A 15,000-nucleotide genomic window follows, 5' to 3' on the forward strand; every position below is an offset into this window, starting at 1 on the left:
GTATATATATATATATATATAGGGTTGGGTTCACGTGAGAGCAAGAGTTTTTCGTGAGACCCGTGAGACCAATTTATGTTCATTGATCAATTTTATAAATTAATGATCTAATGGTTTAAAGTTGCACAGTGGCAATTTTGTAATTATTGAGAACTCTCATGGCAAATTTTGTGATTAAGAATGTTGAGATTATAGATCTAATTCAAGGGTTAAGAATTGGTCTTACGGGTCTCACGAAAAACCATTGGTCTTACGGGTCTCACGAAAAACCATTGGTCTCACATGATCTCAAATATATATATATATATATGGTTGAGTTTACGTGAGACCAGTCTGTTTTCGTGAGATCATTTTTTTGCACTCTAAACTTCACAGCATAACTTCGTGAATATAAAATAAAGCCGAATTTTAATAGCAAAAACACTGTGAAAGTTACCTTTATGACGTTTTGCTGTGAAGTTTCAAGTGTAAAAAAATGGTCTCACAGGTTTCACGAAAATAGACTGGTCTCAAGTGATCCCAAGTCTCTCTCTCTTTCTTTCTCTCTCTCTCTCTCTCTCTCTCTCTCTCTCTATATATATATATATATATATATGCGAAAGATCATATGGGAAGGAGGGTTAATGTGATAAATATAAGAAGAGATCTGTACCATTGATCACCTTTAATCTCAAACCCACATATAAATCACAATTCATACAAAGATTGATCTGATGCATCTCATCCTAATGTGCTTTCAAGGATAAAAGATCACTCTTACACTTCTTACCTTACCTCTTATTCTCACTTAAATTAAACCTTATCTATATTATATTATAAAACATTTGACAAAAACTCTCAAAAACCATTTTTTATGCATGGAGTATTGTTTCTTAATGCATGTTACTTAAAGTTTAAGATTACATGTAAATTGTGCGTAAGTACAACTTATTAAAACTTTATTTTTGAATTCGTATAACTAACTGCAAATAAACATAACCAAATATAGGATAAACATCTTATTTTAAATATAAAAAATCTAAAATATAATAAGTATAATCATTGAGTTCTAACTGAATTATTATCTTTATAATAATTAAATTGTTAAGTTAAAAATAAATTATTTTGTTATTAAACTTAAATTAAATTACAATAAAAAATTAAATTAAAGAAATTGTAAAAAAAAAAAAATTAATAGTTAATTTGATATTAATATCAATATTTTTTAAAAAATTTATGATATTTTCAAATTTATTTTTATTCAAAAGTAAAAAACATTATGTTTCTAAAAACCATGTAACTGTATTATATTAACATAGATTAAAAATAAAATAAAACATTAAAATAAAGATGTATCTTGTTACATTGCATGAATACCTTTCTAGTATGTATATATGTAATTAATTTCCACAAAAATTGAAATAAATCGCAGTCACACAAAGCGAGAACATTGCGAATAGAATCTTCGTTCAATTGTTGAACCATAATAGGACTTGTCTTGAAAGGATTTTTGCACAGTCGGGCCAAAAATGTCATTCCTAGAAAATTTCAAATACCTCAGGACTGTTTTCGAGAATGTTCTGTTATGAATTGACAGGCGTTGAAAACGTCATGCTTGTATCCTTTCTTTGGACTTCGAAAGTAAAGAATTCTGCATACCAGGGGTTGATTTGTAACTTTTGAAAACTATTGAAACTGGTGTGGAGTGTGGACTCGTTTGAAAATTTATTCTCTTGTTGTCACCAAAAATCAAAGCTATATGTATCCAATATCCATCAAATCGTATTGCATTCAAAATTACCATTTTACCCTTACTCTATTATAGTTTCTAGATTCGTGTGCGATTATCAACCAATCATGTAAAACAATTTTTTTTATATAAAAATCAATCGAAATCATTATAGTTTGAATTTTAAGTTATAATTTATATTATTTTATGTGTTTAATTCTTGCGTGTATGATTATATGTCTGCTTCTATATATGAACGTGTATTGATACGTTTTCAACATATATAACAATATACTAGTTGTGTACCCATGCAATGCGACAGAAGCCATGAATTTTAACGATTTTGAAGTTCCACTGGTTTTATAAGATAAGATTTAACGATGATATAGGTTACACGTGGTCTTTACATATTAATACAATTTGAATAAATAAGAGTTATGGTTCCAATTACAGATTATCGATGAAAAAAATTGTATGACAGTTTAAAATCCAATATATTTAAAATCCAACATACTTAAACGACTCCACAAATGTGTTCGATTTACACCAAGAGCAAAGAAATTTAAGATAAACACTCAAAATCAATAAAAAAAATACAAATTTGACAGATCATAAGCCATAAAAAGAACAAAAAAATGGGTTTTAGAATGAAATTTCAACTGATTACTCTCTTTCTTGTCCAGAAACTCATATTAAGGTTGAATTAATACATGTATATATATATATATATTTCAAAAAAACCCAAGAACATATTATACAATGCAATTTGGACAGCATAACCCCAAAATATATAGTATATATATAAATAAATAACTATAAAAGTATAAATCATAAATATTAAAAATATTTTTTACATTATATAAAATATATAATAATATAATTAAGTCAAAAACCATTCAATATTGGACTCATTTCGAAGGTATTAACGAGACGATTATAATGGTGTAACTTGTTAAAATAAAAATGTATTTTTTAAACATGTTTTAATTGATACATGATTATGTATGTTAATTTGATAAAAGTTTAAAATGAAACATTTAAAAGTAAAGGATGTAAAGTAAATTAATTAACTAATTATAGGGATATAAAGTGTAAATTTAAAATTATAATTTTTAAAAAAATGGTTGTGAGAGGGTGAAGGTATGTGAGGAGAGGAGTGGGTGAAAAAGTGAGTAAGAGTAATATATAAAAGGTATCTTGGTCATTTAGTATTTTAAGACTTTAAGATTTTGGTAAATTTGCTTAATAAGATAGTATATATAAAGCTTTATATATAAAACCTATGTATAAAAACTGGTTTACGAAGTTTCTGAACTATTTTTTTAAATAAAAAATTATTAAACTTTTATATTTTATTTTTTGAAAAAAATAAATAAACCATCAAATTTTTATTAGTCGGTTAATGTAACTTTTTTTTGTTAAAAGAATGTAAAGTTAACTAATTTTTGAAAATACTATGACTTAATTTTTAAAAATATGTTCAGCCAATTAATCAATTAAAATGAGAAAGTTTAATGGTTTTTCATTAAAAAATAGAAAGTTTAATAGTTTTTTAATTCAAATAAATAATTCAAGAACTCAATCATTCAAAATGAAAAAGTTTAATGATTTTTTTTCATAAAAATCAGTTTAATGATTTAATCATTCAAAATGAAATAGTTCATAAGGTTTTTTTTTTGAATTTTTTTTCTTTTAAGTACTAAAAGGTAGAAGTAATTTCTTAAAAAAAAAGTACTAGTAATGATAATTATGTACTTATCTATAAAACATTTAACACAAATTTTTAAAAACCATTTTTAAAGCATTAAATATTGTGCATTGATGCATATTACTTAAAAATCAAGATTACAAATAATTGAGCGTAAGTACAATTTATTTAAGTTTCATGTTTGAATTCGTATAACTAACTAAAGATAAACATAAGCAAATAAAGAATAAATATCTCATTTTAAATATTAAAAGTCTAAAATATAATTGGGATAATCATTGAGTTTTAACAAACTACTAAATTATTATCTTTATAAAAAATTATATTATTAAACTAAAAATAAAAGAATGAATTAAAAAAATCACAAGAAAAGGTAAAATTATAAATAGTTAGTTTGATACCGATATCAATAACTTTTTTTCAACTTTTTTTTATGTATCTTTATATTTATATTTTATTTAAAAATAAAAATATTATCGATTTCTCAAAACTACATAAAACTGAATTATAACATCAATTGAAATAAGAAAAACGAAACATTAAAATCAAAATGTATTTTGTTGTAGTGTGCAAATACCTTTTTGGTTTTTCTTTTTTCTCGATAGGTGAGTATTATTTATATTAATTTACTCATTTTTATTCATAATTAAATAAATTCAATAAATGATATGGACAATAAACCTTCCGTATGCAAAACCACACTTCTTTTCCCGCAACCACAAAAGGAATTCTTCTTTTCCTCCGGATGGGAGGTTATCTAAATATTCCAGAACCTCTAACCACACCACCACCACCACCACCACCACCGTCACCACCGTCACCACCGCCACCGCCAAGACCAACCGGCCCCATGTTATACTACGGTCTTGTGGTGGTAGCCACCGCAGCCATCGTCCTAGCTGTCTACAATCTCATCATCGTTCGTTGGTGCGCCACCCAATACCACCGCCGTTCACAACAAGAGACCCAGCTCCCCCGCCGCACCCGATATCCCACCACCATGTCATCGCCACCGTATCCGTCGCTCTCCGGTGGTAGCCCCACCACCATATGCTTGGTCTCAAGCTTCAAATACAAGAAAGAAAAAGATAAAAACCAGTTGGAAGATGACGTCAGCGAGTGCTCCGTTTGCTTGTCCGTTTTTGAAGAAGGAGAAGAAGTGAGAAAATTGCCGATTTGTAACCATTTTTTTCATGCTTCTTGTATCGATATGTGGTTGCACTCTCACATTGACTGCCCACTTTGCCGTGCTCCGGTGGTGGCGCCACCGCTACCACCACCGCCGCCGTCAATATATGAATGAAAAATAGGAAATGATTGAGCAAGAATTAAGCAAAAAAGGAGAGATTTTTAATGAACTGGTGGTTGGTGTGTGGTGTGGGGCCATCATTTATTGAGAGAAATGGATAGAAGAGGAGCTTCCTGCTTGTATTTTCTCTTGTCTTATTCACTCACAAAATAGACCACAAATAATTGCGGATTATTGTAAATTTGTAGAGTGGAATTTGATAATAATATCTATTGATTATCGTAAAATTGTAATTATGATTTATGTATACTTTCCATATTCATATTAATATTTCGTATACAAAAAATAAGGTTATATATATATATATATATATATATATATATATTTATATATATATATATATATATATAGGCCTATTCAAAGGAGAACTGAGTTGTTTGTGGTAACTATGAGAACCAATATTAACCACAAATCAATAGATAAATTAGGAAATTTATAAATTTGACAATTTTGAATTAAAATCTTAATGCAAGGATATTTTTGGTATTTTAAAACTCTCCTCTCTTCTCTCTCCGGCCACCATTCTCCAGCCTCCAGCCACCGTCTTCCGGTGATACCACTATGATACCACTGTGATACCTAAAAATATTGACTATGTTAAACAAAAGATACATTATGATACTTAATCATATATAAGATGCATAGTGATACCACTGTGTTACATCTTCGATCGACCACACAAACGACATCAATGTGATACCCAAGCACATATATGATGCATTGTGATACCATTGTAGTATCACCGGAGGACGGTGGCCGGAGAGAGAAGAGAGGAGCGAAGAAAGTTTTAAAATACCAAAAATATCCTTGCATTAAGATTTTAATTCAAAATTACCAAAATTATAAATTTTCTAATTTATCTATTGATTTGTGGTTAATATTGGTTCTCACAGTTACCACAAACTAATTAGTTCTTATTTGATTAGTCCCCTATATATATATAAACGTGAGGTGAGGTTAAACCTTAAGGGTTAGAAGTTACAATGAGGTTACGACGTTTCAAGGGATAGACTTATGACGGCAAAATCTATGTATTACATATATAATAATATCAGTCAGGTTCATACAAGAACAGTAACCAAATAAGATAATAAGAAAATAGTCGAATCACATGTGATTCGCACGACCTTGGCCGCGACCTACATCGCCCAGGCACTTTTATGTTGACTGTTTGACTGTTTTCGTATTCCTTTATTTAGTTACTTAGTTACTGTTCTCGTTTGGACCTCTCTCTTTCTCTCTCTACACACACATGTTTTCTACTATTACTCAAGTAGTTCATGATATTAAATAATTTAAATTATGTAATACCAAGAATGTAAAAAACAATCAAATATCACGTTATAAAAACTGTGTTCAACCATGACGTGCCACGAGCTTAACGTTACGTCAAACACAAGCCCTGACCCATGCCATACCATACCATAACGAGCCTTTTAGAACACCGGCAAAAACTAACAATTTTTTTTAAAGTATATAATATTTTATATACGGCAAATATAACAATTAAACTCACACACTCTCTTCACATTCAGTGAGGTTTGAATCCTTTACCTCCTAGGACGCCAAAGACTCACATACCGCTAGGCCAAAGGCTCTTTGATAACGCACAACTTTTGTTATCGGGTGCATTTTCGTCACCCTTGAAATCAAAGGAGCAAAGCATTCATATCTTTGCAGTTCTTATCGTTCCAGAACCTAACTTTGTTAGTCAATATCATCTGTTCGTCACTCAAAAAAGTATAAAAACTAAACCAAGATGTCATTAATTTCCATGAAAGTTTTTCAATGTTGAAATTATTTGATATGAATTAACAAAAAGAAGTTGTATTTTATTTAAAAATCAAAGTATTTTATTTTTTATATGAATTTTATTTTTGAGCTACACAAATTAATAATTAGATCCTTTATCATTGGATTTAATTAGATGACGTTTGGTTTGAAGAAATTATTAAATGAATAAAATAAATAAAAAAAGAATTTAATCATGAGAGAATTGAAATAATCGTGTTTGGTGACCTAAAATGGAACTAAAATGCAATTTTTCATTAATTTTATATTTAACTTGTGAACAGATCTTTGGAAATAACCGGTAAGAGTTGGAATTACGTGAGAGACTAAACTGTTTTCGTGAGACCATCATTTTTTTACACTTGAAACTTCTTAACAAAACGCTGTGAAGGTAAAGAAACCGAACCTTTACAACAAAAACATTGTAAAAGTTGTCTTTACATCATTTTGCTGAGAAGTTTCAAGTGTAAAAAAATAGTCTCACGTAATCCCAAGTCTAACCAGTAATTGTCTTTTATTTATAACTACCATCTACAAGATTCCATAAACTAGTTTTGATTTTCTGAAACAATAAATAAAATATTAAACACCATAAATATTGGAAGAAAATGTGAGATTAATTCAACACACTGTCATTGCATATAATCGATATAAGGTCACAAATTCGATCAAATATGTTACAAGCCAATTATGTCGATGTTTTAAGGTTTCGGTACAAAAAAAAAAAAAGACCGATAAACAAACGTATGATACTTACATTCTTCTCAAATTGTCTAACCTGGCCTGTAGATCGCTGTCGATCCCACCATCATCGGTCGCACCCGCTGGTGCTTCAGTCTGCGCCACCTTCGTCTTTGTAGCCGGGACCGATACAGCCCCGGAGGGTGCATTCATCAACTGTCATTTCATAATATTCCGTTAGTACTTGGTTTCTTTATTTTCAAATCTCAGACCAAAAGTGTAACGTCAAACCCCAAATCACCAGGCTGACCAAATGACCACCAAATCAACTTAAAACCGGGATGAAAATTACTAGTATCCCACCGACTTTTTCTTTAATAGAGTAAATTACCATTTTCGTCCCTATGGTTTAGAAATTACGATTTTCGTCCCTACAGTTTGCTATTTATTGCTATTTTCTTCCTCGGACTAAATTCCTACCTTTAAGTACAAGGGACCAAAACAACAATAAATTGTAAATCATAAGAACGAAAATGACAATGAATAACAAACCATATGGATGAAAACTATAATTTCTCAACCACACGGACATAAATCACATTTTCTAACAAACGATAGGGACGAAAAACACAATTTAATTTTTTCTTTAATTTTCAAATCTCAGAGGTAAGTGTGGCGTCCCAAGTTCATAGTAGGCTTACCCAATAACCTCCAAATCAACTTAAAACCATGGTCAAAGTTATTGGTAACCCACATCTTCTTTTTTAGATCTTATACCATAAGTGTAACGATTCAAGCCCAACTTTTAACTTATAAGAGCTCACAAATCTTTTTTTATCTGTGATACGGGTTGTTACAAAAAGTGGAATATTATTTACCTCTTGATTGATGTCGATACCGATCTCATCTAGGACCTGGCTCACCAACTCTTCCGTTTCGTCCTCCTCTTCGTCTCCTTCCAAAGCATCATCAATGGCATCAGCCATCACCTCGCTTACCATTTCCATCTTCTCATTTTGCCTCTCGAATTCTTGCATTATTTTCTGCAACGATGGCAGATTCATTTGCCTGTTCATCTGTCCCATTGCCTTCGTCACACCTTTCATCGCCTCACCCATTGCTTGTGTCGACTTCAACGTCTGATTAACATCAAAACGATTGATCAACCATCATAACCATTTCCCACTTCTTTCTAGATTGGTGTTTCTTACACTAACAAAATGGAATAAACCAAACGAACCCAATATATCTCACCCAGAAGCAGAGACGAACCCAGGAATTTTTTTAAGTGTGGGCACGATTTGACTGAAAAATCTATAAAAATTTCACAATATTAATTTAGAAGGAACCCATGTTTGAGTCTTGTCTACGATTTTGAAAAAAAAAACACAAGACGTATATAAAAAACACTAGAATATAAGTGGCAGATCCAGAAGTTTTTTTTAAGTGGTGGCATGATTTGACTAAAAAAATCTATAGAAAATTTTCACAATATTAGTTTAGAAGGAACCCATGTTCGAGCCTTGTCTACAATTTTAAACACCAGAATATAAGCTGAAAACTAAGAAATTTGACAAAAAAGGGATTCAAAACCGGGCCTTTGGTATGAAGGTAACAATACTTACCAATTCCACCATTAAAGACTTCTGCCAAAGTTCAATTTCAAAAAATATAAGGGCACCAAAGAAAACAATGCAGTGACACTCTTTAGAAACGTAATTTTTCCCCTTACAACATAAACCATGATGCGGTGGCCCGTGCCACCATATGCTCCTATGTATGTCCTCCCCCTGCCCGGGGGGGGGGGGGGGGATGCAGATCTAACCTTTACCCAAAAGGGTAGAGTGGTTGTTTCCACGAAGACCCCCGACTTGTACAAACAACAAAGTGAGAGAAAAAAGAAAAGAAGAACAAACGATAAAAAAAAAAAAGTCAACCAGAAAGGTAAAACTAACAAAATAAGCAACAACATTGAAGCATATAAATAGATAAAACTAATGAAAAGGAATGCGTTTATATAAAGAGAAGAAAGAAAATAGTACCTGAATTCTAAGCGATACGCCTTGCAGTTGGGATTTAAGCTTGTAAAACTTCTCAATCTGGTGTCTTGTTCTGATAAGGTCTTTCGCCATCACCTTAACAGCTCCCTGAGAGAAAAAAGTACCATTAAGACCTACACATTATTAGCATCTAATTTGGGTAAAAAAAAATAGGTGATCAAATGAAATTATGAATGAATAAAAACCCGAAAAGATTCAAAACTGCAAATAAACATCGTGTAAGCAATGAAAGAAATTGGTGTACCATTTGTCCTTGTTTGGCGCTTTTCTTGATCTCTACAATCAGTTTCTTTTCTTGTGCCTGCAAACCTTGCCTTTCTCTTTCTATTTCTCTAATAGATTTATCAAGCATTCTCTTGTTCTCCCGTAGGAGCTCTGCAAATACCAACCATATCTTATTTCAGAAAAATAAAAGCTATAAGTAATAGGTTTACATGTAGAATTGAGGATTATATAAAGAAAATAAGAAATGAGACAGAAAAGATAGCACGGAATCCAGGAATCGAGTGAGACCCTGTTACTGAAATGGATTTTGCACCAGATCAAAAGGGAAGAGGCACAAAGAAACAGTCATGCTTAGATATCAAACCTATTCATCAAAATCAAGGTTCTAATGGCGTGAGGCATGACGTGGCGGCAAGGTCAAATCTCAAGCCTTACACGCCACAGGACGCGCCATTTTTCAAGGTGTGACATAAGGATATTAACAAAATATGATTCACATTAGAAGAAGAAAAATCACACACACACACATATGGGTGTATATATATACACACACATATTAGTACTATACAAATGGTATGTGATTAAATATTCATATAGAACTTGGAAGGATAAATTTACAGCTTCGTCCTAATCGTGAGTCCATGACGTGTGTGAATTTGTGAAACTGTGAGTCATGTCATTAAGCAAATCTGTAAAAGGGTAAAATCTAAAGTTAAATTGTAAAAATCAAAAGCTAAAAATTTGACAAATGTATTAAACTCAACAAGTAGAAGGTTACAACAAAATGTGTACCCGAACGATTATAATCGACAAATGTAAGCAACTAAACCTATAACCCTGTGCACCGAGACAAAGCCATGCCTCTATGAGGATTTTGACCGGCCATATTAAATGCTCATTCCTAAACTTGGCATATTTAGCCTGGCAATACAAGCTCGCAAGGCCATGTCCCGAATCATGTGTGTGCGTGTTTGTATCACAATTCAACACTACATTCTCACAATTTATCTAAACTTCCTTTACAAAATACTCCCCCCCCCCCAATTTTGCTCCCCAAACCCAACCCAAGGCTAACCAGCTCAAACCACAAGCGTGGTGCATGATTGGTTTGAGCTTGGCCCCAAAGGTCAAAAGTACCAGGAGATCTCATGTTCATATCCAAGGAGAAATAAAAATCCCCTTGTGGCTACGGAGAGATTCAAATGCGGTGACTCCGGGTGATAGCCCTGGAATTAATCGGCTAGCAATAACGGGTTGGATATCAGGTTAATTAAAAAAAAAAAAAAAATAACCAGCTCAGGAAACCTTCATTCTCTCCCTCCAACAACCCTAGGTTCAAAACTCCATAATTATGAATGGAACAATAAATTGATTCAGTTTTACCAATAGTAATCAAGCTGAGMACCATAAGATTTCACATATTCGATTAAACACAGTTCTCTTATCYTTTGAACAATTCTATGTGTCCTCTAATCATCGTTATCCCAACTTCAAGCTTTCCTGTACTATTTATTCGATATTCAACCAATTAACCAAAATTCTGATAAATAGAACTACAAAATTTCTAAGATCATGGTGTATAAACCGCTGATCCGTATACAATTAGCAAAATTTGACAACATATGAATATAGTACTGATCATATGTATCCAAATTGCAGATTCCTAAATAACATGTAAATCTACGCAAATCGAATTCAGAAGAAACACAAAATTAAAACATGGATCAAAGGTATGAACCTACGGGTGTTTTCTTCTTTCCGAATAGAAAACTCATCGTGACTGTTAAATCAAACACAAATCAAAATCCAATAAACCCTCCAAACAACTTCTCTTCTGGTTCTCAAAATCTTGTGCGTTTGCTTTTTGTGCAAGGATTTTGGGTTTCCTTTCGAGACTTTCTGATCGATTGCTTTTGCTTTGCAAGTGGTACGCGTTATTGTGGATGTCAATGGCGAATAACACGTAGAAGGAAGAATATTAGGCTATCTTTGTGATCTACGGTCAAGAATCGTCGAGCAAAAATCTTTTGTTGCAGTGGATCATGGCTCTATAACCATAACTCTATAAGGTTGTTAAAGCAGGCTTCATGGTATTTATTGGGCCAGGCTTTATTAAACTTGGGCCCATCATGTTTTCAGCCCATTTGATATAATATTTATTTAAATTATGAAATAGAAATATGAGAAAAGTGGTAAGTAAATGATAAATAATGTATTAATTAATTTATAAAAAAATAAGTTTATGATGAAAATAATAAATTAATAACAAAATTGGTGTTATATATTGATGTTAAAAAAATAAAACAAAAAAGATGACAATTTAGTAAAACCATGTCATTTTTTTATCTGATTACAAGTATAATGAAAATAGGGTGCGGATAAAATTACTCGATATAATAATAATCTACCGGTTAAATTGGATATTTACGGTCTGTTTACTAAACTCTTATCTAGTAAGTGCTTATCGGGTAATTTTCCTTATCTGATGAATATAACAAAAGTCAAAAATCTTACCCGGTAAGAACAATGATAAATATAGAGAGTCTTACTCGGTAAGTGAGGGTGCCGACTCTTACCCAGGTAAGTGCTTACCGGGTAAATTATTGCATACAATATCGTTTTAATGTACTATAATCTTACTCGGTAAAATAATAAGTTATAATGTTGACTTATAACAGTAAGTACCTACCGAATAAGCATTTAGGTAAACGGCCCCTTAGATGGTAGTTCAATATATAATGTAAAATCCAATATATGATGTCTTTTTTTTTTCTTTCATTAACCTGAATATCCAACCCGCTATACGAGCTGACTAACAATATGACGATCACCTATTTTGCGGGTAGTCTGGAGTCACCGCATTTGAACATCTGTGACCACAATGAGATTTTTATTCCTCTATGGATTTGAACTTGGAGAGGCACTCTTGACCTTTGGAGGCAAAACTCAAATCAATCAGACACCACTCTCGTGGTTATATATGATGTCTTTTTGCGTATATGAATATTGATTTGTATATATACGTAGTATTTTTAAAAACATTATGAAGATATATGAATAATTAGTCAAAAATTTATGGATGAATAATTAGTTGAATTAAAATATTAGATGTATTAAATTTGGTCTAATGAATAACTAAAAATAATATCTAAAAGACAAATAAAAATAAAACCATTAAATTTGTTTAAGAAAAATAAGTTGTATTTTTATATTAAAAAAATTAATGTAGTTTGTTTTTTTTTATTGTGAACAAGATTTTAAATGATGTAAGACATATAACACAGTGATGAGGTCCTTAAATCTTAGAGGTCATGATAAAACCGAGACCTTTTACAAGGCATAACTTATAACGACAAATTGTTATTTCACATATACAATCATGCATTAGGGTTGGGGTCCGGTGAACCGAGATATATCAGATCAATTTTTGTGATAAACGCAATTCATGAGAGTGGGAATGAGATTAAGGGTGATCAAGAGTGTATATTATTTCTTATGCTTTTCATTTTAACTCATATTCTCACAAGATTATTCGTCTCATACATTATACTCATATTTATTCACTATTATTCAATAATATCAAACAAGAGAAATTTCAAATACAAATCAATCTCAATCGTCCATCAACTCTAATAAATATCTCGATTATTTTATAATATAAAACATTAATATAATTATAAACTCTAATAATCTTTTTTAAATATTTAAATTATATTAAATTAATCCTCATTATTTACATAAAAATTTTAATTGATTGGTTTGTATAAATGAGTCACATTTAAATGAGAATAATAAAAATAAAAAAATAAGAAATTAAAATAGTAAAAAAAGAAAAATGAAGTAATACTTTAAATAAAAAAGCAGAGCATTAAAATTATGACGTGTCAGGAATTTAACGTAGTTAATCAATTAAAATAAAACAAATACAGTTGAAGGAAAAAAAGTACATGAGAAAGGAGGGCACGTGGGGGATTGAAAGCAAAGGGACATAGAAGCCAGGTGGTCACGTGCGCTTCTGCCTCCCTTACGACCTTCTCATGAGCTTGCATCTCTTGTACGGTCTTATTTATTCTATATATCCACTACCATAACCTCCTCCTCCTATTATTATTATTATTATTCATAAATAATATATAATAAATAATAAATATTTGGTACTTATTTTTAAATAAGATATTATTATATTCACATGCTATGATCATATTCGTTTAATTATAATATTTCATCATCAATTAATTAATTATAATAATTCCACCAAACTAACAAAATAATTTATAAATCAACATCAATGTTATTTATATTGTATAATAATTATTGATAAATAATTTTATTCAAATAAATATCATATTTATCTCACAAATAAAATATTATGATATATATATATATACATACATATATATATACATATATATATATACATACATATATATATATATATATTGACAAGTCTATGAAATAAAAACCGATTCCTAAAAAGATGCTTACGTTAACATATTTGATGAATGATGGTCTGAGAAAGAAAGTTATGGTGATAAGAATAAGAAAAATTTGAACACTTGATCACTCTAAAAGGCTGCTTGACAGTTGCTGAATGGTTTGGTGCAGAATAATTAAGTGGTCATAACTCATAATGATTAAGAGACTCTGATGATATAGTACAAAATGAAATATAATTGTCTGATAATTGTATACAATAAAATTAGGGTGTTGAATGGTTAAGGGAGATTCATGATACAAAATCATTCAGAAGGTTTTGGAACCATTAAGAGGTAGATTTTTTTTTTGTCAAACAAGATTCACCTCTTAACGATTCAAATGCTGTCTCTTTATGTAACTATTGAGAGATAAACAAACAACTCCTTAGTCTCATGCCCACTTATAAGGGAATTAATCTTGTGCATCTCGGTACACCTCAATAATGTTAACATTAAATTAGGATTGAATGAATGGTGGAAATCTTTTCTTACGCTTCTCATATAACTTTCCTTCTTACCAGAACCACACCCTAACATATTTATATAGAATGTAACACAATAACAAATACTTTTTTTTTTTATCTCAAAACTAGCGTCTACATTTCAATTTTAGTTTATTTGAAAATGAGTGTTCATTAACCATTTAGGTTACGGGTTCACTGATTAAGCCTTAAGGGATGTAGTGAAAAATCCCATCTTTCAGGTTTGAACTCAGGTGTTGTCAAAACACTTGTGGCCATGAAGGTTCACCTATGATTACTTCAGGCTATTCATAGTCGTCAGAGATTAGTTTGTGTACGTAATCTAGCCACAAACAGATAAACTCATAGTTACCAAAAAAAATTGAACCCTTACTTAATTCTATTATTAATTATAAGGTAGAAATAATTTATCTTTTCATTATTAAAAGTACAAATATCATTTTGTTAATAGAAAAATATAATGATTATATATTTTTAAAAATTGTATAAAGTAACAAACATATAAATTAATGAGATCAGGATGAATGATCACAAAGATTATCTATATAAACCACAAGGGTG

The 15,000-nt window shown here is 30.8% G+C and overlaps 2 protein-coding genes across 2 annotated transcripts; one reads left to right on the forward strand and one right to left on the reverse strand.

The window, feature by feature from the left end:
- The first annotated feature begins 4,116 nt into the window (after nt 1-4,116).
- LOC112517391 (E3 ubiquitin-protein ligase EL5-like) lies at nt 4,117-4,942 on the forward strand. Its single transcript, XM_025124804.1, has one exon. The coding sequence runs from the start codon at nt 4,162-4,164 to the stop codon at nt 4,717-4,719; it is 558 nt and encodes a 185-aa protein (XP_024980572.1). The 5' UTR covers nt 4,117-4,161; the 3' UTR covers nt 4,720-4,942.
- Nucleotides 4,943-7,127: 2,185 nt separating this feature from the next.
- LOC112516659 (vacuolar protein sorting-associated protein 2 homolog 1) lies at nt 7,128-11,476 on the reverse strand. The gene is made up of 5 exons (XM_025123832.1): nt 11,221-11,476; nt 9,502-9,632; nt 9,240-9,344; nt 8,076-8,336; nt 7,128-7,413 (listed from the first exon to the last, which is right to left on the reverse strand). The coding sequence occupies exons 1-5, from the start codon at nt 11,255-11,257 to the stop codon at nt 7,270-7,272; spliced, it is 678 nt and encodes a 225-aa protein (XP_024979600.1). The 5' UTR covers nt 11,258-11,476; the 3' UTR covers nt 7,128-7,269.
- Nucleotides 11,477-15,000: the final 3,524 nt, after the last annotated feature.

The sequence above is a fragment of the Cynara cardunculus genome (genome assembly GCF_001531365.2).
Source record: "Cynara cardunculus var. scolymus isolate 2C chromosome LG 8, CcrdV1, whole genome shotgun sequence".
Classification (NCBI taxonomy): Eukaryota; Viridiplantae; Streptophyta; class Magnoliopsida; order Asterales; family Asteraceae; genus Cynara; species Cynara cardunculus.

What these genes read in the sequence shown, in the direction of transcription:
- LOC112516659 (XM_025123832.1), bottom strand. Translation starts at nt 11,257, where the DNA reads ATGAGTTTTCTATTCGGAAAGAAGAAAACACCCGTAG. An exon ending in GCGCCAAACAAGGACAAATG is followed by an intron (nt 9,345 to 9,501) that starts GTACACCAATTT and finishes TTTTTCTCTCAG; the next exon opens with GGAGCTGTTAAGGTGATGGC. An exon ending in GTATCGACATCAATCAAGAG is followed by an intron (nt 7,414 to 8,075) that starts GTAAATAATATT and finishes ATGAAATGACAG; the next exon opens with TTGATGAATGCACCCTCCGG.
- LOC112517391 (XM_025124804.1), top strand. Translation starts at nt 4,162, where the DNA reads ATGGGAGGTTATCTAAATATTCCAGAACCTCTAACCACACCACCACCA.